This window comes from Apteryx mantelli, chromosome Z, assembly GCF_036417845.1.
Source record: "Apteryx mantelli isolate bAptMan1 chromosome Z, bAptMan1.hap1, whole genome shotgun sequence".
NCBI lineage: Eukaryota > Metazoa > Chordata > Aves > Apterygiformes > Apterygidae > Apteryx > Apteryx mantelli.
The window spans coordinates 22982175-23009779 of NC_090020.1; the positions used below are offsets into that span (position 1 = coordinate 22982175).

General features: G+C 38.8%; 1 protein-coding gene across 1 annotated transcript in view; it reads right to left on the reverse strand.

The window, feature by feature from the left end:
• Positions 1-1505: 1505 nt before the first annotated feature.
• Positions 1506-27605, reverse strand: part of BNC2 (basonuclin zinc finger protein 2) — a 332225-nt gene continuing 306125 nt past the window's right edge. Inside the window, exons 5-6 of the mRNA XM_067315784.1 lie at positions 24289-26255; positions 1506-2166 (exon numbers count right to left, since the gene is read on the reverse strand). Of these exons, the coding sequence (XP_067171885.1) occupies positions 1506-2166; positions 24289-26255 (2628 nt within the window). The remainder of the gene's footprint in view (positions 2167-24288; positions 26256-27605) is intronic.

Genomic DNA, 27605 nt, shown 5'->3' on the forward strand with positions numbered 1-27605 from the left:
CAGCACTTTCCATTGCAAATAAGACAACTTTACAGAACAACAGAGTTATTAACATTATTTCCCTGTTCCTTTTTTTTAAACACCGCAAAAATCCAGGCCATAGTAAGGAGCACGCAAAATTATATCCATCTTTGTTCTGTGACAAGTAGTATCAGCATCTCTATCCCCAAATATTATCCATGTTCAACAAAAGAAAAGTTTCCACTGATCCAGATGACACAATTCTGTTTTTTTCTTCTAAGTAATGTAGTATATAAGGAATAAGGATGCACTATTTTTTCTAATAATAATTGGCACTTGAAAAAAGCACCAAGAATTCTGTATTTCACTTTACCCCTTCTCCCACCCCCGGTGTTTTTTTCTATAGTCCAAAAACTCCAACTGTGGTTATGGTGAATAAGTAAGTACATTTTCTTTTTTCAAAACGTGTGCAAAGTTGGCACTTTTGTATTAACACTAAACACTAATACTCTTTGTTTGGCATTCATGCCCTCATACTGACCAGACCACTTTTATCTAAGTGTATTTTTTTAAAGACACTTACTGAAAATATGGCAATATTTTAAGGAAAAAAAAAGCATGGATATTATTACACATCCCCTTGTAGTGTACGAAAAAGTGCATGACTGGATTTATGTAATAGTACAAGACAAAAAAACTGTATCAGACTAGGTACTGTAAAGCATGCCAGCACCTCTGTATTACTTATATCTAGCAGGTAGTTAAAACAAGACCGTGGTTCTTTTAAAAATGTGCATTAAAGCTAACATAAATGAGTAGAACTAGCCAGCGAACTATTTTTCCTGCTTACCTAACAGCTGAATGTAACTGTAAAAATTAAGCAAAAAAATAAGAGTTAAACCACAATCAATACAATTGTTTTACATCATAGGCCTGTCAAGGCTCAATATATATATACAAGTGTAACAGCCATGCTTAGTAGAACGTTATCCCCATCTTAGTAGAACGTTATCCCCATCTTAGTAGAACATTATCCCCATCTTAGTAGAACGTTATCCCCAATCTTAGGTTATCCCCAATCTTTAAAGACACAAAGACAACTAAGTAGATAATTTTTTTTCTTTTTGTTTCTTTGCTTTTTTTGTTGCTTTTTTTTTTTTTTTTGCAGGCAATAGTCATGGGTAGAACAAATTGTCTCTTTGGAGATGACCAAGAACTTTATAACAGAACTAGGGACAATTGCAAGTTTTCTGTGGGTCTGGTTTTTGTTTTTGCTTGCTTTTTTTCATGAAGGGTATTTCACCCCAGATTTAAGATCCCACCTTTTTGTTTTTATCCCCAGAAAACGAAAAAAAAAAATCTAACAATCAACAAAGGGAAAAAAGCACCTGGTGTTTCTTTCTTTTGTTAAAAAAGAAAAAAAAAGATTATATATATATGTATATTTATATATATATATATATATATCAAGAGAGACTGTATATGGCAGTTCAGATGTGGTAGGCCCTCTGTGAGAGCTGGCATTATGCCGTGTCCATCCTTAACTAATCTACGGAAGTGAAGGGAATGTTTTTATGCAGGTTAGGATTCTGACTGTGCCGGTTTCGGCTGCGGACAGAGGAGAACATCATGTTGCACCCAGGGACTTTGCATTTGTGCATCTCTCGCAAGTGCACTGTTTTATAGTGCACTCTGAGGGTCCCCTTGTTGCTGTACATTTTGTGGCAAATGTTACACATTATCCCACCGTTGCTCACCGAAACACTGTTGAACATGAGGGATCCGGGGACATCGGTGCCCATACCTACAGCTAAGGCGGGGGCATCTGCTTTGTGGGCAGATTCCCCGCTGTCACTTGCCCCATCGACGTCGTCCAGGAGAATGCCCTCGTCGCTGCCTGCATCAGATTCTCTCGAGGAATGGATACTGCTGCTGGACTGGATGCTGGAGGTGGTGCTCAGGTCCAGGACCATGTAGTCCTCTGACATGCCCCTGCCGTACCCATTCATGTGGGAATCCTCAGTACCGGCAGGCGAGGAGGTGTCTTCCCGTATGTCAAGCCCCATCTGATGCTGAGCGCCGTAGATCTTCACCAAAAATTCATCACGGAGGTCTTTGCTAAGAGAGGGCTGTGAGGAGTCCAGGCCCATGTCATCCAGTTCTTTGGTCAACAGTTTACGGTGCAGGTTTATGTTAGCACTGTGTCTGGGAAAGGAAGAGGGAAGGGAAGAAAGGAAGAATGTACAGTATTTTTGATTAAACATACAGTTGCCAAGCACCAGACCCAAATTCTGATTTAGCAATGACTTACAATTATTTATAATTTGTCCCCTATCCACGTTCCTTGAACAATTCTATTTCTTTATAAAAGAACAATTTGCAACATTAAAACAAAACAAAACAAGCAAAATAACCCCCCCCGACTCCCTTTCAGTTTCAGCTACTGTTCCTCAACATTGGTCCCCAGCAGCGGCTACAGCCCTGGTGTTTGAGATTTACAAAATCGACTTGAATAACAGAAAATAGGAAATGCTATTCTTGGTCCCTGAATCCCTGCTGATCTTCCTAAAAGTCTTGCTTCAGAAGAAGATATTATTAACATGTAGAATATCTGTGTGAGTTTGTATATAAATATATATATACACTTGTATATTTATACATTCATACATACATATATAAGTATAAAATATACATATATATGTATTCACACAACTGTATAAGTGAAATACAGGAAGAGAAAAATATTAACATGACTGAATGATAGCTAGTTAGAGGTCCTGATTCTGATGATATAATTCTGTTATAAAGGTGTTCAGAATCAGGCCAAACAGAGATGGAAAAGACTTGAGGGGGTTAGGAGAACAAGTCTCTGAAATCCACATACGAGTTTCTGAAAATCTCAGACAAAGTCACTGGTTCCATCCTTCTGGGAGAGTACTGTTGCTCTTCACTATACTCTTCCCAGTGCTGTATCTAATGCAGTGCTAAATGCCTGATTGAAGTGGTGTAATTTCCAATAAAAAAATACTAATGACAATACCAAATTTTGCCCCAAATCAGTCAAAACACTTAAGCAGGGGCTTTGGCTTAGATATGTCTTGAAGTCACTGAGTGCTCAAGAGGCACTGGAAAAGCTGTCACTGACGTCAGTGGTCTTTGGACCAGATCCCAAGAGCTGCAAGTCAAAACATTCTCAAGTGTTTTACAGGATCAGGGCCTTTGTTCTCAAGAATTAAAGCTCTACATTTGCAAATAAAACTTAAGCCTTTGGGTTAGTAGCTGTGTAATACAGCCTATTATTTTAAATACTGCATTCTACTCTCCACTTTTGACATTGGCCTTTATTTATCCATTGCAGTAGAACCTCACTGATTTGCAGTAGTGTCAGGAAAATCCTCTTTGAACAACTGCATTTTCTGAATTAACGATGAAACCAACAAACATGACAGACATCAAAGACCTCTGGACACAGAACATGCTCTTTTTGTCAAAGTGTTTAAAGATGAAAAATCAGTATAAAGTTTTCGATATTAGAAAACTTTAGGGTTCAGTATTCTGAATGTGCACCATTGCTGAGGAAAAGGAGGACAAATACTTATTTTCTTTGGAGGGTGACTGGATTTTCAAATCAGTGACAAAAGAATTAGCGAAGTTCTACTGCATAACATTTTTTGCAAGCTAAGGACCCAAACCCGCAATTTACAACATGCAGACTCACCAGTCTGTCTGCCCATTATAAATTGCAGATCAGAGCCCAAATGTAGGAGGGGAAAGAAAGAGGGCGGGGAGGGGGAAGAGAGAGAGAGAGAGAGAGAGAATTTTAACACAGGAATACTTTAATTTACAAAAAGTACTAGGTATAAAATTGGCACAGGAAGACATAACATTGATCAAATGTTTTACAGACATTCATGTCCTACAGTAACAAAAAAGGGAGAAGGAAAACAATAGCTTATAGCAATATTTCCTTATTGGAAGCTTTTGTTTAAGAACCCCCTTGAAACATACCTCTCAACCAGCTGAAGTTCCAACCATGGTACAGCAATACAATGCGGACAAACAAGGAAAATGCAAATGTAGGAAGATTAAAGTGATGTGGGATTAATTTCTGTAATTTTCTATCACTTATTTTGTGATGCATCTATCTGTTGCACATAATTTAGAGTAATAAGTAAAGATAATAGCAATAGCAACAATCTGGCCCACTCACTGGGCCTGACATTGGCCTCGGCAAGTGCAGGTAACTGTCCTTTGACGTAAAACTGCTACTGAACTGCAATTTAATCCAATCATGTCTGCTCAGGATGCAATTATTGGGGTGGGGGGCATCTAAAATGGAGGATTTCTATCCTAATGAGAGACAGTTGAGAGGTATGGGCAAGGGCATAAAAAAGTGGAGAGCATTCCTTGTTTTTCTCCCACATGGGAAACACTCCTTTCACACAAGCAAGTAAAGCATTGTTGCTTTTTGAGGCGCAGAAGTGTAATTATGCATATCCCCACACTGCACTTATGAAGGCTGAGCTTACCTTGTGATAAGATCAGCTTTCTAATCTTTTGCTAAATTGAGATCACAAAAGAGAGAGAGAGAAGAGAGAAGAAGAAAAGAGAGAAAGAAAGAGGAGAGAAAGAGAGAGAGAGAAAGAGAACAAATTCACATTCCAATCCAGACATATCTGGTTAAAAAAAAAGACAAAAGAAAATAATATCTGAAAACAATAAAATACAGACTTTAAATAAAGTCTTGACCATGAAATTGTTTTTTGTCAGCTGTAATCTCACTTACACTGTTGTCCTGATGGATACTGACTCAACCACACAATATGAGAAACATAAACCAAATTAATCAAAGCAAATTCACAGCATCCTCATCATCATCCACAAATGAGTTCTGAACAGATGCATGCAGTGTGCACATACATGAATGATAAACAGCAGTCCTGGCAGCCCCTCTTTCCGTAGAGCTGCTCCTTGCCTTCCTGGTGGCAGATGGCATACGCTCCAACCAAAGTTGCTAAGTACTGTACAGGAAATGCTTATTGTGATGGCCTGTCCACGCTGACCAGAGTTATTACATAAGCATAAAAGCACAGTTGTGCTTATCATCATAACGCTAACTGTAAACTACTCATAGAGTGCTTGTGTGTTTACTTCTTATCGTTTCTCCAGCTTCACTCCCCCTGCTCCCTGCCCCGACCCACCCCAATTTCACACTGAAGAGAATACAGGAATTTGCTGCCGTGCAGCAACCAGTCAGGAGAGCTGCAACTGTCTGTTGCCTCTCACACATTCACGCTTGCTATTTCCCTGGTTTGCTGCTGAGAGAAACAGTGGCCAGGCACGCAGCGAAAATAACGTCAACATTCATTGAATGAAGAGATAAGAATAAATTACCGCGGTTAAAGAGGGGCCACTGAGCCCCAGATGGACAGAGGCCATTCTGAGAAAGACCAGCAAAAGGATGAAACCCCTGCTGATGCTCTGATAAGGAGAGATGCCTCCCTTATTCAATTCTCACTTGCAGCAGTGGCAATCAGTAATCTAATTAAAGTATGTACCAGCCCATAATATCTGTCAGGCAAACGATGTGCAGAAATGTGTGGACAAGTTCTGGCACTCTGCTCAGTAGTGTCCCTTTTCCGCTGTCAGCAGTACTGTTGGATTCTCCTAATATAATTACATTGACTTTTATTCAATTAAGTGCCATTCCTAGCCTTAAAAAAAAGCTACTTTATCAATTGATTCAGGTGTAATGCAATAATAAAGATGAACTCATGGCAGTGCATTAGCTCTGCTGTTCATAACTTCTGAACATAGGTTCATTCATAGCAGTCGATTTCCATTATGCAACCACAGTTCAAAAGAATTGATTCTTTTACATTCATTTCTTAATCTATTTCACTTGTGTTTAATACTTTCCCTAAATATCACATGCAAAAAAATTCTGGTAGGGATGAGAGGCGTGCATTGTGAGAAAAAGTTCATTTATTTGGGCACTGCATATTTGAAATGTTAAGATAAAACCAAAGTCACACTTTGTCAGAATTAAGAATACTGTGTGCCAGAATTACTAGCCACTCAGGTTTCCAGTAGCTGAAGGATAAGTGGGTTAGGAGGGAAGGAAAGTGTGATTTTACAGACTCACAAGTCTGCAATGCATAGGGCCTGGTATTGCAGCCTTTTGCCGTCTGCTATGCAACTAAACGTAGCAATGCGCACTGAGGCTCAGGCTGAGGACCACAGACAAGGGGCTGCTTGAGCAGTGCCCTGCACAAAGACTGCTATTTTGGGGGATGACAGCAGCATTCCTGGGGTTTCTGGGGTAAAGACAATGGGGGAGTCCACTGTAGGAATATGCCCATTCATGTGAGGACTGCTGCAAATAGTGGGTCCATAAACAAAAACAGAGTAAAGAAAGAAGAGTATGGATGAAGGCAGAGTAGAAAGAGAAACAGTATCCTGAATGGGGCAGAGAAGTTTAAAAAGGGAGATGTTCCAGAAAAGGCAGGCACTGGTAAATGACAAATAGAATATGGCTGAATTTAGGGGCAGAAATTAGCAACTTGAAAGCTATAGAGAATATTATTCAAGTGGAAAGGCAGAAGAGTATGTGGCAGACACGGTACTTCGATCCAACAGGTTCAACAGCAATCTGAGAGACAAAAGAAGAGAATAAAAAAAAGCACTAAAAATATTGGCCAAGCCTTTACTGTCTTGTATCTTGATAACCGTAACTATTTCTTTGGTTCCCTCATCCTATGCCGTTCTTCCTTGATTTTTTCATGGAAAACAGTACTTATTCAACTGATTTACACTGCTGAGAAGGTTACCAGGCCCATTTCTGCATACCATATCGAAATATTTTATCCTAACCTTCTGCAACTCTTCCTCATCTGCTCAGCCGCTCCCAAATCCTAGCAAGTGCCCTATGAGCTCCCAGCCATTGTCAACCTTGTTGTCATCTGTCCACCTGCTCATCCCCATGGCACCTGCAGCTTCTTTCTTCAGCTCTTCTGCTCATTGTGATTTTCACCACCACCGCCCCTTCCTCCCTTGAATACCACTGCCAGGACTCTGCAAATGTTGTCAGGTAAGCTGAGGCACAGCTTCAGTGTGATGACTTATGCCAGGGCATGAACCCTACCATCAAACAGGTGGAAAATCAGGAAGCAAGACATATCAAAGCCAGCTGAGGTCCAGCTTGCCACGGCTACATTATTCCTCATACTTGAGGTAGCTAATTTAAAGCCATCTCTGGTGCCCTGCACACTGAAGTTGTTACTGTATCTGTGGGGGAAAAGCTTAAAATACTTAAACAAATGGCAGAAGTACACATATGTATAGAAAACATATACACATTTGACCTAATAAAATCCTTTGAATGTATCTGGATTTCTTAGACCACTTATTTGTATACCATCTACTCAAATGAGATTTGATCCTGGCAATATAAACATTGCATAAAGGGAACTGGAGAATGAAGTCTTCAAGACAGAAATACGAGGTCAAAGAGCTTAATTAAAGGCAGATCTCGTTCAACTCCAGTGACCAGATCTACCCATCCTAGGTAACACAGGACCATGAGGAAAGTTACTTCTGAGAAATTAGAATAATACATGCCAAAGAATGCCCAAACATCTGTTTAGTTCTGTATTACACGTCATTTGCCCTTAAAAATGAGCAGAATATTTCTCCAAGATGTTTTCAGATGCAGTTTGCTGTGACAAGAAAGTTTTAGTGAAGTCTCGCTTAATTTAGGAAGCTTGGAATGCTTGACTTTTCATATAATTAACATTCTTCTTCCATGTTACTACTCATGAATTAGTCATATGATGGGCAGAAGTGTGTGGACAAGTTCTCACCAGGGGGAAGCTCAGCTTTCTGAATTCAGTGATCTTAAGAATGAATCAGTGCTGCAAAAGATGATAATGATAATGATGATACACGTGAAATCTGCGTTTGCTGCCAAGTGACCAGCGTATCAAACCTCCCAGTTCACCAGCGCCTTTTCAGGCTGGAATTTTGGTAGCGGCGCAATGCTACAGTGACCACAGGAGCTCTCTGGCTGCAGGCGTGATGCTGCCGGAGGTGGTATTTTCTTTCTGTTCTTAAGTTCACAGAAATACTCTTCTATAACTACAATTCACTGTTGGTTCCACCCCACCTACTACTAGCAAGCTTCTCTTGTGAGAGATGCACTATGCATCAACAAAAGAAGGGGATTATAAGCCTAGGAAATACGGTCAATTAAATGTACATGCCATTTACACAGCTCATAAATCCAGACTGGGTTCTCTTCAGCAGTTTCTTTCTACACCTGTCAATGAATCTGATTTTGTTAATTTACTATCCATTTGTTGGAAAGAAAAATGTAATGGCTGTTTTATTTTAGTTTATTTTTATTTAGTCATTCTTTTTATTTCTTTTTGAAGTGACTGAGGGGGAATTTATCATAGAGTAAAATTTGTCCTGGCACAGAGGGTGGTGTAAATTCTGTGTATGATTCAAGGCCAGTTGTGGGTGCACACCAGGAACATACGTGGCTGCAGTACTATCTGCACTGGGACAAATCTCACCCCTAATGAGCACAGTGAAGTTGGGGAATTTGGATGATAAAGAGTACTCTGTTTATTTAAATTCAAGCATTACACAAAGCACAAAACGAAGTGAACGAAAAATTGACTTGTATGTTTTGCTGACAGTTCAGGGCAGGGCAGATTGTTAAAAATGAACCATGTAGAAATATTTTCTAATTTTAACAGGAGAAGAAAATTATTATGCTTAAATATTAAGTGGGTGAGAGAAAAAGAGAGCAAGACTGTTTCAGCAACATAACTGCTAGGGCAGTCAGTTAGGGATGAAGGAAACCCCTGTTCTGGCCCCTGATGCAGTCAGACAGAAAGCTCAAGCCAACCTTCGACATCCCAGCCAACCTCCAACATCCTGGCTACACGTCCTAGCCATTGGTCCCTTGCTCCTCCTTGGCTGAGTGTAAGTGTCAAAGGTCCCTGACGAAAATCTCACTCCAACATCAAAATGACTGTACAGTACTGTACATCAAATTTGTGAATTGAATAATTTCAACATTTCCAGTTTTATCCCCCCCACATCCTTCCTTCCTATGTTTCCAAATAAAACAATTATCCCAAATGTCTTATAGCTCAAGAGTTCTGAAAATGCATTTTTGACAAATAAACAATTTGCCAAAATAATGTCACCCCACTCTATCATTCAAATGCTTCAAAGAAATCAGAGACAGGAGCTTAGGAGCTCACAGCAGTTGGCCATTAGTCTTGGGGCAGCTTTGCTTTAAATTACAGTAAGTGATCCTGGCATGAGGTAATATGATAAAATTTTATTTAGGGACTTAATACATTAAAACACAACATTAAATATTCTTCCTTCCAGGTTAATAGGTCAGTATTTTTTTAAGAAGAAAGAAGCTAATATTTGGTTATGAAACCAAAGGTTCTATTGAAAAATCAAAGGCCAAGATACATTTGTCTGTAAGTTTGCACGGAGATCTGCAAGCCTCTCATCGACAGTGGATATGGAAGTAACTGCTCAGGCTGTACAGGCCCCAGACAAGCTATCTTCCTGCACACTTAGTTTAAAGTCTTGTCAATCCATTTTAAAACATTGTAAACAATGAAGCTTTCATTATTCCTCCCATGAGAGTTCTTCCACACCTAACCAGCTCACTAGAAGTTTTGCCCAGTATTCAGTCTACTTTTCTTACCAATAACAAAAAGGTGTGAACCAAAGTTCTCTTTGTTTCTCTTCACCTGGAAGGCTGTCAATTAAGTTTTACAGCTTCATTTAAAACTTTCACGTGATTTTAATCTCTCACACAGCAATGCATTGTGGTCTTACCTCAATTTCATGTTGCTTTCCTGTTTATTTAAGCCTGAAACTCAGAAAAAGGTTCAGAATACCTGAATGTAACAGAAAGTAAACCCAGAATTTTATCCTTTCTCAAAAGCTCTGCAGACTGAAAGTGCTGAGTTTCATGCAGCTAAAATCAAAGAACCAGAAAGTAAGACTCTGGCTAAATATAACGGTGTACATATTTATGAGAAAAGATATGGCCTTAATTCTGTTGTTTCTTCAAGAAGGAAGCAGCAATCATTTTCCCCATTTACTTAAGACAAATCAACAATAAAATAGTTCCTGGAATTTAATTAGGACTGTTAAAGAAATTATTTTCTTATTTACCATTCTAATTTTGCCTCTTTCTCAGTAGTCTTTGATAAAACCTGATTTTTTTAATGTTAAAAAAAAAATACATCCATAAATCTAAGCAAAGATAACATGGTTTGAAATCGTGGTCTGAAGTAAATGATGAAAATCACATTTATCTAAACAGGCCCAAGATTTCAGTCTGTGCATTACCACTTCCATGTATCTGATCATGCTTAATTTGCCTCTGAAAGCAAGGGGAAAAACAGGGATAGAGGCTAGTACTTTAGAACAATGGGTGAAGACAAAAAGCTATACTACTCAATGAATCTGTGGCATTTTTACATGAGTAGTTTGGGTAATTACATCAGTTCCTCAGGCTTTAAATTGCATAGAATCTGAAAAATATTAACCTTTCATAGGAAGAAAATCCTAAAGGTAAAATACAGTTCAGCACCTATTAAAAAAAGTAAAAAAAAAAGTGCTTATTAAATGCAGGAAATAAAGGACAAGCAAGTTCTGGCAAATTAAAGATGTGGAGCCCAGTCATTTCAATCCCTTTCAATATGAAACAAATCACTCACACTGGTCACGAAGACAGCTCCCTCTACACTCAAATTATTCACTTGAAGATAAGCTCCCACCAAACTCTTTAGGGGTTTAACTAATTTACTGCACAGATACGGCACGTCTGTTGTAATAACAGGTAGGATGTATTGGGGTCGACCATTTATCAGAATTAGACTTCTTTTTTCAGTTCGCAGTGAATTATGCTGCCTACACTGCTCCTCTTTCTCAGAGCTTCCCATCCCCTTACGGCCCCTAATGTGGCAGGCAAACAAAATTGACAGTCTCATCTTGTCAACAAGGGGTGATTCTCCTGAGAAGCCATTTAACTTTGCAGAGGAAGCAATGTATTAATGTGCCTGTCCCAGGAATGTTAATCATCTTCAAGCTCCCTCTAACTTTGACATGAACGAAATCACCAAATTTGTTTACTAAATGAATCGTAATATGCTAATAAGAGAGCATGACATATATGGTAAAGCCAAACAGATGGTTTGTTTACTCCACTTTGCAACTTTATAAATGTTGTAACTCTGAAGATGTTAGCGAGAATTATTGGCTTGTTGGCAGAGGCAACATGCCTTTTGCATACTTAATCCAGAGTTAGAGTCAGAAGACAATTTGTCATTGCCGTGGAATGCATAAAAAACGTTTATGTCAAGATGGCATTTTTGGAGGCAGGATAGCCAACTATGCGAACAGATACTCAGGTTAAATGCGGAACTGATATCTGATGGCAATGTGTGCTACCATATCATGTTTCAGCACAAAATCTAACAGGTTCTGGATTCTTGAAAGGCCCAATAATTCAGAACGTACCTGTTGAGGTGTTTAGTGAGACAGTCCTTACGGTGCGAACAGAATTACACTTTCACAACAGCTGTGTGTGCTCAGAAGCATCGAGGTCATGTCGCACTCTTAATATATTACTATTGTTGTCCATTAAAGATCAAAAGATATTACAAAAAAAAAGCACAACCACTGGCATATTTGCCAAAGTTACTCAGAAATTATCATAATTGTTTTGCAACACTTCAACCTCACACTTTACTAGCTGCCTGGAGGCAAAACAGACTCATTACAAAAGAGCCAGCACTCTTGTCTAATATCCGGACGGGTTGAGAAAGTTTAGAATAAAACTGTTTATCTCACCAAGTATTTCCAAAGTGAACTATCTAAATGTAGCAATGTTACATACACAAGAAGGTCATCACATGTGGGACACGGTCCTTCAGTGGAAATTACAAGTGCTCAGAAAAACTGACATTCAGTCCATCTGTCATAAATTATTTCTAGAACCTACACATGCTCTATGGCAAAGTTTATCCCCATGCAGGTGATTCACACGAGGCCCTGCACAGCACTTGTGCATTACATGCTCATCTCCTGTGTGTTTATGTATTTTGCTGGTCTGTCACACAGACTGTGTTTCCCCCTTAAGAAGTACGGAGACAGTATCTAGTTAGAATTTGTTGCCAAATTACATGAAATGACATTTATTTTCAAAATTAAATCCTCTAAGTATTACATGATCCAAGTTTTATAATCAGTAGTTTTCACTTTTGATTTTACTGTTATAACAGCCATACAAAATGTGATAGTTTTGGAAGATTTTATGCAAATGGTCCCTTCATTTCAGCATCACACTCATGAATTCTACTTTGAGTTTCAAGTTTCAGTAATGCAAAATCTCAAAATAAAACAGAACACCTAGCTTCCTCCAGTTCTGCTCTGAACCCAGTTCTTTTCTCCCAGATATTGACACTCAGCAACGCATTATCTCAAGATTTGCTTAGAAGGTTCATAAACTCTTTACTGGTTCCATTATATGTCCAAGTTTGTAATAAAATCTCAGATCCAGGGATGTCTTTTTTATGATTTCAGGTTCCGTGGAAAGTATTTAAACCATTCCTTTTTGTCACACTGCAATGGCAATTCTCATTCACACTGCTTTGTTTGTCTAAAAATGCTGGTTTTATTTATATAATACCAGAGGAACTATAAAACAAAATACGATGTGGCACTTCAACAGCGCTCCTCTATTAGTAATTTTACATTACTAAATAAGTATCCCTTTCAGGTCAACTGATAGCTGATTATCCTATAACCTCCCTTTGCTGACGCCCCAACTCCTCGGTAATTTCAATCCTCTGAGATTCTTCCATACGTACTATTGTCAGTGGTTATTAAATTCTCAACTTTTTACCCATCCACCAGAGACTGTGCAAAGATATCTAAGGGAAGTATGAGTTCAGCTTGCTGTCCAAGGATTATTTTGGAAGAAACATTAGCGTCCGTCCCAGCCTGGCGCTTATATCTCATTTGAAACATCTACTCATTCCTGACCAACAAAGAAAATTTCAATAAAGTACTTTTACTGGTTTAACAGCAGTGAGCTCCTGGGATTGTCAAAGTGCTCAGTCTTTTCCGAGGAGAGAAGGAATCAGCAGCTCAAATATAATTAACCTTCCATTCTCAATGCAAACTGCCACGCACAGGAGCTCTGCAGTCTATTAGTGAAGTTATAACGGCCAACAGGCAGAGGCAAAATTGGTCAAAAAGTTGGCTGCTGCTGTCATATTTTTAGAATTATGATTAATGACACTAATAATGTGGATGATTACTGATATGTGTATCTCCTGCAGTTTATCATATTGCACTGGCTGCCTACGTCCACAATAAACATGATGCTATCATTTACCTCTTTATTGAAGGCAATCCTTCTCTTGAAGGAGCACATTCTAATTACTTTGTAATGTTTTATGTCTTAAACATTTTGCAGCTCTGGACCTTGCCAACTGCTTCATGTCTACCATTGATTAATTACAGAATGTTTAATCAAAATTTAGAACCTAATGCAGTCATTTATGAGTGTGCTGCAGTGCCAAGGTAGTTAGGCTGCCGTCCCAAGCTTGGAGAGTGCTGGGTTCAAAATTAAATCCCAGGAATATGGAAGATGCCAAAGATTTTACCTTGGATGATTTGAGTTTTACAGTCTTACTTCAGTTGATGAATGACATGCACCCACCCAAAACGAGAGGTCTTTCTTGTGTATGTGTGTGTGCTCCTGTGCTCCTACTACATGTTTTTTTCTATTTTAAATGTCTTCATTTTTCCCTTTATGCCATTGTTGCTGCAGTTGCTTCTCAGCTCCTTTATAAGCTTTTCCTGCTACTAGAGCCCTTGTAAATGCCAGTCAAGAGAGTGTAGTTTTGAAGTGGTTAAACAAGTGAAAAATAATTTGCAGGGACAAATACATAAGTTTTTTTTTTAATGTGGATTTTTATGGTACTGTCATACAACCATTCACCGTTGAAGTTAAGTGTTTTTTTAATACCATTACTGAACTGCTGAAATGGATGCTAATATAGCTTGGAGTGCTAATGTCAAATCCTGGTAATAAAAAAGACAGACTGCTGAATGAAATAATTTCAAGTAAAAAATAGAACAAAAGTGCTCTCGCTCTCGCTCTCCACTTTTATTGAATTGGGACTGACTGAGCCAATTGCTTTAGAAGTCTGTAAAACACAATTACTAGTGAGCTGACTGACCCAGCAGTGCCCCTTCTGTGACAGAACAGACTAAAAAGGCTGCAGAATTAGTGCTGCTGCCCTATCTGGCTACCAGACCTGAGAGACTTCCAGTGCGGGATCCATTATCCTCACTGCCAGGCCCTGCCTCCTTTTCTCATGAAATCTTGATTCTGAATCTTGCATAATATATCAGCCACATGCATCTTCTTAAACCAAGGGCTCATTTACCTTTTCTGAGTGGGAATATAAATTCCTTTCCTATCCACTATATTTTTAGATCTCTGTCTACCAACACAGCTATATATAGTTCTCTCTTTCGATATACACACACACACACACATGCACGCACACACACTCATATACATGTTTAGGGTATTTTTATTTCTGTATTTTGTGTGCTACCCACAAAAGTAAAATTTAAGATTTATGGACAGCAAAATTAACTATCTCCCGTTTGTATTTTCAGTTGTAAATGGCTGAAGTGCAATTGCTTTTTTATTTTGGCATAATGAGGAAAAGGAGAGAGAGAGAGAAAGAGGGAGAGAGAGGAAAAATGTATTAAATTGGAAGTGGGCAACATTTTTCCCTAGTTAATAAAATAAGCAATAAAGTCTGTAAAGCACTAGAATCAAAATCAGTAACATCAGAAATAACAACTTATAATTTACAACTTGTTTTTCAGACTTACATAGTTTGACATGACCATACAGTTTAGAGGGTTTTTTTTCCTTTCTTTTCTAGAAAGAATGCAAAAACAAAGTGACAGAAAAAGTATCTTCTTAGAACAATCCCATCCTTTCTTTCTCTCCCCGCCTTTCACCCATATACAACAGACCACTTTACGTTTATACACAATCCAACAAAGTCCTGCAATCCTTTCTTTTTTATGACAGTGTACATTTTTGGCAGATCTAAAACTCTTTGATTTCTCTTCCAGGTCCATTTATATGAAGCTTGTAGGTTCCTCATGGCAAAAATGTTGAATTATTTCTTAGACAGGTCTTTTTAAGTAATGCTTTTTAGAGCAAGCTTAAATGTGAAATGAGCTCTTAATTAAAAAAAGAAAAACTTTCTTAGCACAAGGCAAATTGCTCATTTAAAAGAAGAACGAGGCAGTACTAAAAGCCTTATGTTTCCATTAGAGGAAGTGGTGAGCTCAAAACTTCTGTCAGGGACTATCTGGTGTTCACCATTAAAAAGTCAACATGCAACAGCAGTAAGTGGTATCATATCTGAAATATCCCAGTGTTACCTCAGCATCCTGTAGACCATCAGAGGTATCTCTAGTGCCATTGGTAACTATTTATACACACCTGCTGTACGTGAGCAGAGTGGTTTGCCTTTAGTACCTACTAAATAACCACAAATCACATGTGCCATATCCCAAATACTGGTCCATGATGTGGTACAGCTGGATATCTTTTCTGAAGAGAGGCACAGGCCAGAAGAACATGAATACTTCAGGTCAGCATTGAGGGGTGATGAAAAGCCGCACAGAGAAGGCTGTACATAGTCATTCCTTGACACAATCTAGTTTTTAACCCTCACTGATGACCCTGCATCTCTCCTCTCAGTATCTCCCTTAGACAAGTAGTCAGCAATCTGGTTATCTTTCCCCTTAACTCTTTCTAACTACACAGTATACTCTTGCAAATTACAGACCCTATTTTATGCATTTGCTATTACTCCATCATATTCTGTAACCACTAGCAGTATATGTAACCATGTAAAGGTCTCACAGAGCTTTTGTGTTTTCCAGGGCCTACAAATTGTCAAACATTTTTGAGTAACATCTTTTTGCTAAGACATACTCCAGTCTAAAACATCCCCTTCTGTTAGTTGCAAATCTGCCTTCAGGCTGGTGCCTCAGACACCAGAGACTACAGCAAAAGCCTCCCTGTAACTCTCAACCGATCCACCTGAGACCATCAGCCAAGACCTACCTTAACTTGTCAAAGGCACTGCGATAGGAACCCAAATGAGCTTTCTTTTACCACACTGGTCACCTGTAACATAATTCTACATCGAAAAACACCCAGTGACCTACACTACCTCACAAATCCTAGGAATGACTGTATCTTTGGAATGAGCCAGCTCTGGACAGTGTCCACCTCTGTCTAGATATACTGACAAGAGCGGCACACTGTCCTTCAAAACAGAGTTCTAGATATTTTGGATCATCTCCACCCAGTAATTTTTTCCCTTTGTGGGTTATATTGGGGGGGTTACTTCTAGGACTTGCCTCACCATTTTTCTTGCTTTCAGCTAAACCTAACTTTGTATTTGAATATGTCCAAGCACAGTCACTTAGTTCATTTTATAACCCATCCACCAGGTGCTGAAAGGCAGCTCAAGTCTCGGGGTGAGAGCTTTATCATGATTAAAGAGAGAACAAAAAGGCCTCTGGTTCCTGTGTCTCTTAGCCTCTCCCAACCACATGTTTTAGGAAAGCACTAGCACCTTTACACTGGCAAATTCTGCTGCTTCCATCCCTCCTCTCCATCTTGGCTGCAGGTCATGGTGATGAGCAGGCCCTTGCAGAGGCAGACTCTTCCCCACCAGACGATTTAGCAACTGATTTCATTCCAAGGCTTCAGAGACACGTTCCTCACCTATTGTTCTTCTCCTCTCTGGGGAGCCTCACCTACTGAAAAAAGGACCCTACATCCTTACTAAGCTGCACCCGAAACAAAAAGCGGTTTCAAAGACTGACTATTTTACATCCCTCCCAGTAGTGCCATATCACAAGGTTTCTTCCCCAGAAGCTCTGCTTTTCCATTCTCACGGATCTTGCCTCCTCCTCTACCATGGCTCGCTCTTACTCGGCAGCCCATTTACCTGCCAACTTAGTGCTTCTTTCCTTCATCCCAAGCTGTAACTTTGAGAGCTTCAACTTTTGGCGCTGTAACTCCAAGGGACAGTAAACACACAGCTATTCCTGGCAGGGGGTGTCTCCCTCTCCCATGCATCATTTTCCCCCACATTCTTCCATCTGGATGCTATCACTCTCAAGACTCAGCCTCTTCTTGTTCCTTTTTCACTTGTCTAGGCTTTTGGCAGTAGTGCCCTGATGCTATCTCACATCTATGAAGTAAAGTTTCCTTCACTGTAACATAAACCTTACCGTCTTCTACTATCAAGTTTGAAAAAGCAGCTGGAATATTTCTCTGCAGGAACTAAAGTAGGTAGATGCTTAATTTTTCCCCAGTCTCAAAAGACTACAAAAGATGGGACATCTTTCTGTCCAAGGAACAGCTCCGCATTTACACAGATCAATGGAAAATATTCAATTTTCTCCCACTCTTTGGAAAAGAGTTTTTTTCTTTTTTTCCAGTTCTTTCCTAGAAGCTGGGGGCAACCAGGATATTAAGAATAAGCATTCATGTTCCTACTGCTGTCCTCCCAAATAATCTCTTTCACCAAACCATAAAACATACAGAATCTGCACAGCAAATGTGGACAAAACAAATTAAACATTTATGCCATTTGTCTCTACACATATTAAGGGAAAATATTCCTTTGTGTATGCTTTTCTTTTAGCTACTATTTTCAATGCTTTACTTATGCTTGCCCCTTATCCTAATCCTGGTGGAGCAGCTTATTTAAATGACCTTTTCAGGTCACTGAAAAATCTTTGACTTACTCTGTGAGTTCACACAGAAATGAGATATCTTGCACTGTAGAAGAAGATGTACGGTCACTGTCAAATTGATACCATATTTTGTACTCAGAAAGAACAAAATAATAATGGCAGCAGATAGTTAAAAAAAAAAAAACTCAAGCACAAAACAAATGGACATGTGTAGTTGCAGAAGACCTCCCTTCATACTGGAGCTGATCCTGCAACCCATACTCACATAAGCCCTCTTTAAGGCTTGCTTAAAATCCATACCCTTCTTTTAAAGAAAAAAATTATCATGGACAAATTACTTCTATGCACTCTAGTTAAACTCTGCCTCTCTTGTTCACACTGGTGAGTTTGCAACTTGGCAAGTTGTGTCTCTGTGTTCAGCATGACTACTCATGGAAGAGGTAGCTCTGCATTAAGGGTGGCACAAAACATTTCTTTATGATACAGGTTCTCTTGGGTAGAGAAGAGTTATGTGAACATTAGCAATGACACACATCTTAGTGACTCTGCAAGAGAAAACCTAATGGTTCATACAATTCTATTGGATATGCATATAGTTTCTTCATGAACTGCATTGTGACCAGAAACAGGAGTATGTGTGTAAATATATTTATATTTAAAAAATGTAGAAAATAGCTCTTTTATCTCTTGACAAACGGTTCATCAAACACCTAATGTCTTAAAACTGTCTTTCCTTGTTCTTATTGGAGGGCATTCAAGCTGCATATGACAGCTACTTATACTAGGGGAACTACAGTAATAGTTATCATGGACTAGTGTGAAATATCTCATTTCTTGGAGCTATCTGTTCCTAGAATTGAGTGCATTTATAGAAAATAATTCTCTAAAAAGTTATCTGTAGAAGTTTCCAAACATAGTGGGATGATGAAAATGGGTGCTGTTGTGTCAAGGAAGTGATAACAGGAGGCAGGTAGCAGGTTTCTCACATCTTCACCTCCCTTGATAATGTATGCAGTGGCTCATCATAGGTAACTGATGTTAATTTATTCAAGCACACCTGTACAGGGCTGGAAGTCAGGTAACCAGACAAAAAGTATGTCTCTGCTTTTTCAATACAGCTACCCAGAGGCCTATATCTTCACAAATTTAGTTCTGAAGACATCAGCAGGTTTTAATAAACCACATACAGATGTCTTACTCCATACAAATCAAGGAGTTTACATGTTTAAATCTGAACTGACTTAACTGGCAATCAAATGACATGATCACACTTGGCACCAATAGTTGCCTCATATATATTTATAAGTCACCCTGAGCAAATATTATTTTGTTTTTAAATTTATTCATGGGTCTCAATCACCTTTCCCACCTTGCAGAACACACACACACATGCTCATTTTGTGAGAAAATTTAAAGACAAATCCGAACAATTAATATTCTTACTTTAGTGGAAGAAAGACAAAGTGAAAAGTTCTTACTTCGTTCCTCTGAACAGGCACACTGAAAATGAATTTATTTTACATACATTTAGATAATGATAAACATGGTAACACATTATTACCAATACTGTGTACCAACCTAGGAAACAGAGACTTTTACTGAGGTAAAATGGGGATTTAGCATGAACTAAGGCTGACAGAGAAGATGGCTGTATCTCTCCTTAAAATATGACAGCAGCTTATCAACAAGACCTACTTAAGGTAGAAAACCATAGGTCCTCATGTTTCATCAGTGTTTTTGACCATAAAATTACAGGATCTTAAAGGTGAGAGCCAGAAACTAAGTCAACCGTTTTAGGCTTCTTCTTCCAGGTTTTCACCTCCGCATGTCCTCTCTGAAATAGAGACTCTGAGATGAAACTGGATTGACTGTCTTCTCTGGACAGGAAATAAGCATTCCTCCCTCCTATCTGCATGTCTCACCCATAGCCCAGAATCATCCCCGGGAGCAGCTGTACATCCACGCTGGCTTCAAGGACTAGCCACACCTATTTCTTTGTATGGCAAAGCCGGTAGCTGCCTGGGCAGGGCTTAGAGAAGCTGAAGCTGGGAAACAGATCCCGGGGGCACTGGCTTTCCAACAGCCTGGGCCGCAGGGCTGCCTCCTCACTCACAGAACAGACTTCCTCCTGCGCCCGGAAGGAACTCCCTTTACAAGGACAATTTTGCCCCAAAAGGTTTCTTCCATTCAAGCGCACAGTTTGCACAGGAGCTTATCTTTCTCCCTTCTTTCTCCTTTCCTTCCAAAAGGAAGATGTCTTTCTGTTCAAAGGAAGCTTCTGACATTGCCTCTGTCCACTGACACCACTTTTATTATGATTTCTTTTACTATTTACTCTCCATTGCCTTCCTGCAACAAGATATAACCTGAACATCTCACCTTTGGAAGAAAAAGACATCTGAAGTAAATACAGAAATGGATAGAAGAGCTAATTCAGGGACTGGTTGGTAAAGAATGGAAGAAAAAAACAGTTTTGAAAATTGTAGAGCTTCCAGAAGAAAGAGGGAAGAACTTCTCTGCTTGGAGAAATGATCAAAGATACAGCTAAGTATAAGGTTGATTTGATGAGTGCTTTTACTGGTAGGTGAAAAAGGTAATAAAAAAAGCCCCTTTAAAAAAAATCTAGGCTCAGTGGAACCTGACTATTCAAAAGCAATGATATTTTTTTATAAGGGAAAGAGAGAATTACTGGTACTTTGACAGTAAATGCAGGCACTCTGCTTTGCTTTCCTCTGCCCTATGCTGAAAAAATACATGTGGGGGAAGGTAGGACTCCTGAAACCTTCTGGCCACCTTGACCCTAATTCACAAGGAATAACACTGTTTAGTCAAAGATCTCAGAATATATTCCAACCTTTCCAACAGATAGATATTTAGACAGGAGTTGACCTATGCACAGATGATCTAGGAATGATGAAGCTCATTTTACTCAATCCCCAACACAAACTGCTGCAGGATATGTGTCACCATGAAAGGTTGTGGCTGTTACACATGGACAAAAAAACTCCTTCAGTCAAAGCAGGGCAGCGTTTCCTCCTGATATGATCTACTACCTCTGTTAACTAACAGTGTGCATTCGCAACCCTGTTGGAAAGACAATTAGACTGCTAGACCCAGCGTCAACAATAGGAGTTTATATATGTACAGGACAGGGGAAATACAGGCAAGCCTTTGATTAACCAGAATTGTGTTGCAAAGGGTCTTAAACTGCATCAGATGCCTCTAGAAGGAATAGAAAGAAGTAGCCAAAATTATTTATCCTCACAAAAGCTTGCATTTTATTTAGAACATTTTCTCTAAGTAATTATTAATAATATTACTAATATCATTACTAATGGTATTAGTAATAATAAAAAAACCCCTCACTAGATCCTATAAGCTACAGGATCAGAAGAACTCCCAGTTATTTAAGAAGATAGTACTGAAAAAATAATTTAATTTTAGCTATCAGAAATTCTAAGCCTCTCTAGCCAGTCAAAAGTCAGTAGATTATGTGACTCACAACACAAGCAAATCACACAGACTTTAAAAAATGTGTCCAAAAGAATGGAACACCAATACATGACAAATATTTTCCAGGAATGCTTATTGTGTACTTTAGGTGGCTATTTCTTATTTTTTTCTACAGCAATTAATAGCAAAATGGTCCTCAGCTTTTAAGTGAAATTGATTAAAGTGACTGGAAGAAGTTCTCACTTTGCAATGCTATTAATTTAGTTATTTAGCAGTTATGTTGGAGGTGCTCTTCGTAATTTGAAGAGCTAGAAATTGTATATTTAAGTAATGACTCTCTCTAAAATAAATACATATATTCAAAGGGAAAAACAGCTAAAAATGAAAACAAATTGAATGGAAAAGTCTTGAGGGAGATTATACAGTTTGCAAGAAACAATATATTAATTTAACTTTTACTTCCTAAGTTGATTTTACAAAAACCTTCTTTTTTCAGAGAATATTAAAAATGTTTAAAATATTTACTTAAATCTATCATCCACCATCTTTTATATGTTCTACATATGTGTTTCTTTTTGTGCAGTTCCATGCATTGCACTTCTGGACAAGACTGGATATCAGAGAGAATCTTTAAAGATACTTCTTGCTGAAATATCTGAATGAATTATCAAGAACCATGAGAATATGACTAGGCTCTTTCAGTGTATTTCCAGACAAATTCTGCAGCCCTGGAGTGCTGATGAACCTGGGAAAACATCAAGCTTGAACGGGCACTCAGATTATACCATGCCTTTGAATTTTTGAAGGGTATAACTACTCTTAAATCTCTGCAATTAATGGCTATTTTATGCCTATGAATTTCTGTTGTCTCAAACTCAGTAAATAACCGAAGCATATTCTGAATTTTACTAATGGAATTATATGAAAAGATGATCTTGTGTCTTATGTAATGCAAAATAATATGTAAATAAAAAATTTATCTTTAAATATACAGCCTGCATTTTCAGTTCCTGAATCAGATATTTTTATTTTACGGCTTGCTTTCAATAAGCTTAATAAGAGTATCCTACCCAACTCATGAACTATTTTCAAAATGTGCCTTTTCTTTAAATGTTCAAGTATCAAATATTATATATATATATCATCATAGTCATCTCTTTCTTAAAATATATACATCTTTACTATGCTAACTTCTTTATTATTAGCATAATCTATCAATGGTTTCCCACTGAAATTTAAGACCTTAAATAATATTCTGAATCCGAAGCCAGCCACTTCTCACTTTGCACACTGAATGCAAAGCTGTTTTTCTTAGTACATGACTGACACTTTATAATTCACATGAGGAAACAGACCAACCAAACTGAATTCTGGACTAACAAAACCTATGCAATTTCAGGAACTGGAAAGGGTCACACATAGTTAACCCCAGCATGGAATACACCACTGAGGCCACAGTTCTGCAAAGGATTCTTCTCCAGTGCTTCCCTTGTCAAACTCAAATCTCAAAAAGTTATCAGGAGGGACAGGGAGCCTTAATTTAGTTTTCACCTGCTTCATGTCCAATGGTTTCATCCTACTGTGATGCAAACTTTCTAGATTATCCTTCTTATCCCTGTAGAACTGTTTTCTAACCTGTGTTCCTGTTTTTATATTTCATGGATTTCATGAATGGTAACAGAAGACATGAGATACTCAGGGACTAGATTTTCCATCAAAATAGTGAGTTTTGGTTCCTCAGTCTCCTCAACATTAAGTTGCTTTCATTTTATATGACATGCAATATTCACTTGCAAACTCTATCAAGTTCAATGAAAAAAAGATAAAGGAACTGTGTGTGAAATGTTTAGCTAGGTTTAATTTCCTTCCTGTGTCTGCTGAATTTTTACAGCACAATGCAAAAATACGAAACACAAATAAAGGAAAAGAGATGAACCGATCTCACCATCACTCTATGAACCAGAGATATTCTGTTATGTGACAATATGATCATCATCACATGTGAGAGCTTTCATCCACAAGTATGAAATAACTGTGTTATCCTACCACCTTGACAAATTCCATTTATATTACATTTTCCTCAGGAATCAAAAAGAACAGTGTATAAAAAAAACTAAGAGGTTAAGGACCAGCTGCTTCTGTTTAAGCCCAACTGTTTCAGTATTGATGCAGCATAGCTAGGGTGTGATGTCATCTGAAGGCCCAGCAGAATATACCCTTGTTGATCTTAAAAATATGTAGGGGTCTAGCCTCTCCTTTCTGAGTGCATAGAATTCCCATCAGTGGGGAAGGGAGTTGCTCACAGGCAGAGAAGAAAATAAAGGGGACTATATGGCCATAGTGGATAGAGAGATATAAGTTCTCCTAAAGAAAGAGAGAATTATTTTCTTATACTTTTTTAGGCTAGTTTGCTACAATGTAGCAGTCAGTTTTAAAAATTGAAGAGAAGAAAGAATATTCTTTTAATGCTTCCTGCTTGCTTTTATATGGCCCTATGGAGATGGAAATCACTCTTTTATTCTAGTCTTTCCATTTTTTCCCTCCCTCCCTCCATCCATCCAACCATCCATTCATCCCTTCCCCTCCTTCCTAGTTCAATGTTTTGATGTGCATGCATGAAGATATTTGTATTGTATATAATTTACTATACATTTAGTAGAAGCTTTTCTTGATTTAAAAGCTGCAGGGAGAGGAAAATGAATGAAATAAAAAGCTGCAGCTTATAAGCAGAAGTACAATACACATATGTTCACAGGCACACAGAAAGAAAAATGACATTTATTATCTAGCCAGTCACATAAGATGATGGCAGAACATACACTATTCTGAATGCCAGGCAACAATGAAAATCTTAAAGTGATAAAACTCTCTCAACGTCATGGGAACATGATTGCCACTTGTTATTACTGTGCATCTCTCTATTTCTTCATATACCCTAAACTGCCTATTCTTACATAATTCAACACATTTAATAATGTAGAAAATCAATTAATATTTACTGACCTGTCTCTGCTTCTCCGTGATGGGAAGGCAGCATTACAGCCAGCCACCGTGCAGACATGCATCTCTTTTAAATGAACGTTTCTGTAGTGAAGCTTCACACTGTAGGAACTCTTGAAACTCTTCTTGCACACGTAGCAGATCTTGGGGTCTGGGCTTGAGCAGAGCTCGCCTTCTGGGGAGAACTTCTGAGGGCTGCTGTAGTTGAACGTGGAAGCAAAACTTTCATGAAGGGCAGTCATACTGGCACTGCCTCCATTGTACAGTCCATATTGGCTCATATAAAACATATCATACGTGGGGTCTGTATACTCTTCCTTCACCTTAATGACATCCTGGTTAGAAGAGTCATTGTGGTTTTCATCTGGCCTGTCACCATGCATCATGGATTTCTCACCAGGCTCATGCAGGCGATCATCACCTTCCATGGATTCCTCACACAATTTGGGCTCTGAGGACTCTGACTCATTTTCATAGTCTCTTTCATGCTCCTGGTCTTCTGAAGTCATGCTGTCTGCCCTTCTTATCTCTGGTCTGGAAATGCATCTGCTTCTGTCACTTTTGGAAAAGTCTTTCACTGACAGGCCTGGGCTCATTTCCTCCTGAGAATGGCAGTGATTGTCATGACCAATATCATTCACCATTGTGCTGCTATCGTTCACCTCCTCATCTTCATCATCAAACTCATCAGCAGTATCGATAACTTCTTTTTCTATTTTGACTGGCATGCTTGACTTCCTTGGCTTCTTCTTGGGGGCCAGGTCAGCATTAGGCTCCGGGGTGGGCATCAGCACTGAAGGTACAGATGACTCCGAAGGAGGAGGGGGATGCTGCTCCATGCTGCTCACTGCTGGTATTATGGGACTGGTGGGGAGGGATGTTGGAGGACTCACCATCTCCCCAGGAGTAAGTAAATTTCTGTAAAAAGGAGGAACAGGTTGGACAGTCTTTAAAGCTGGAAACACCAGCTGACTAGGAAGAGGGTTCTGTAGTACAGGGTCTAGAGGGGGAGTGGTAAATCCCATCGGTGGACGCCCAGGGCTTGTTAAAGTTAGACTGGATTTTGTACTTGCTATGACAGGGGTGGCGGCACCGGATGTAGCACGAATTAGATCTTTGTCTCGGTTATTCCTTAGCATAGGCATGTGGAGGCGAGGGTTGGGGTTTGCACTGTGACGATTGCGACTTCTGAGAGAGCTGAAGACCATGTTGCAGCCTTCAATAGTGCACCGGTGCTTGATCTTCAGGTGAACGGCATTGTAGTGGATTTTGAGAGTACCTTTGTCATAGAAAGTTTTACCACATGCATTGCAAAACACTCTTCCCTTCCTCGAGGCAGACCCCATTCTCCTCATTCTGTGAATGCGGAACGAGCTTTTTGTGTGTTCTGTTTTGGATAAATCGTTGACAGGTGTAGATGTCTGAACAGGAGAGACACAGGCTGGCTCAGTTTTGGGCTCAACATTTGTGATGCTGGTCAAAGCATTCCTGCTGGATGTTTGCTCATTCTTGAAGGGTGTAGGGGAAACTTCAGACTCACTGCTCTCATTATATTCATTTTGGGTTGTAAGGCTTGGTTCACGCAGCCTCATTGCTGGCTGTTCCAGCAGGAGGCCATTTGGAGGCAGCCCCAGCAGTGGAGCAGAGACTGGATTTATGTACTGGAATGGAAGTAGGAATGCAAGGCTATTTGGGATGTTTTCGAAATGATGAATGCTGGAAGGGTTGCTATTCTCCAGGTGAGCAAGGAGACTTGGGCTCCTGGTGCGATTATTGCTTTCAATAAAAGTCCTTATGTCTGAATCTGTCTTTGAAGATGGCACAGCCACAGCCTGCCCTTCTTTTTCTTGAATTGCCATCAGCTCCACAATGGATTTGGTTTCTCCGAATCTCAGAAACTGCTGAAGGGTAATGATCTCTTCTTCCCTGGACATGATGGCCCAGCGGTCCAGCACCTTGCCTGCAGCATCCTAGAGGCCATATCAAAGAAACAACAAAGAAAAATACAAAGAAAAAACTTATTGATTCTGCATAATTATTGAATTCAATAGAAAGTGCTCTGCTGCCTGCACATGAAACACTAAGCTAAAAAAACAACATGCGAACAGTGTTAACAGAAGTCAACTAAAAAAAGCAAACTTTTCAGCCATGCAAATATAGTAATTAGAGTCACAGTTAGGGAAACAGATTGAGTTTAATAATGTCAGAGCAAACGAAATGTAGACCACTGGGGCTCTGTGATCTAAAATGCATTCAATACTGTTATTTTAAGTGATCTATGTACTGTGCAACTGTTCAGCTTACATTGGTTTAAGGCATGAACTCTTGCTGTGCACTCCATTGTAAAATACAGAAAATTGTACCTTAATCTTTATTAAAAGGTGACACTATAAGAAAGATTTAAATAAATATATTTGATAGATTTGCATCTTAAATATAAGTAGACATAAGACTGAAGTAACTCACAAACTATCCCATGAAATATCTGCAGAAAATGTTGATGCATGGCAAAAAATCTTAAAAATGGCACACAATACTAATATATTATTCTTTTTATTTTTTTCCGTGAGACCAATACTGAAAAACACATTTATTACCAGCTTGCATCAAAAGGTAGAAATTGAGGCACTGGTTTTAAGTTTAACTGGACAGTTACTGGCAATTGATTGTAAGCTTGCAATCTTGGTATGGTTTAGACTTAAGAGATGAATTTTTTGCAGCCTTGTTATAAATGACAGTTACAAATATTTAAAAAGTAAACATCTGATGGATGTAGATAGCATGAATGTGTAAAAATGTTGTCTCTTAACATTGCCTTCTGATAGCAAGGGGAAAAATCCAGAGAGAATACACATCAGTAATCACTAGACTATCTGTTGTTAAATATACATTAAAAAGCATTTCACACTTTCATTTTTGCTAGTAAGCATGAGATTTGCCTGGAGGTAGGACTTAAAAATTCTGCAATGTAATGTCAGGCAATCCATTCCAGCATGTATTGATAAAAACATATTAAAATACTTATATAATGAATACATCATTTTATTGGCATCTTTCCTGTTGGGCAAATGCTGGACATATCATCAGCACACTAACTATCACCAACAAGCAATGTTGCAGGCCATCAAACCAGAATTTTTCCAATGCTTCCTCATGCATTAAACAGTCTGAAAGCTTTGCAAGAAACTCAATACGATCTCTAGTCTTTTTAAATCTTGAATATCAGCTTCAGCACCTATCTGAACACTTTGCAAAACTCACTAGCCCTTTTTTGATTAGGAAGCATGCAAATCTTTCAAAATTTTCAGGCTCAATTATTA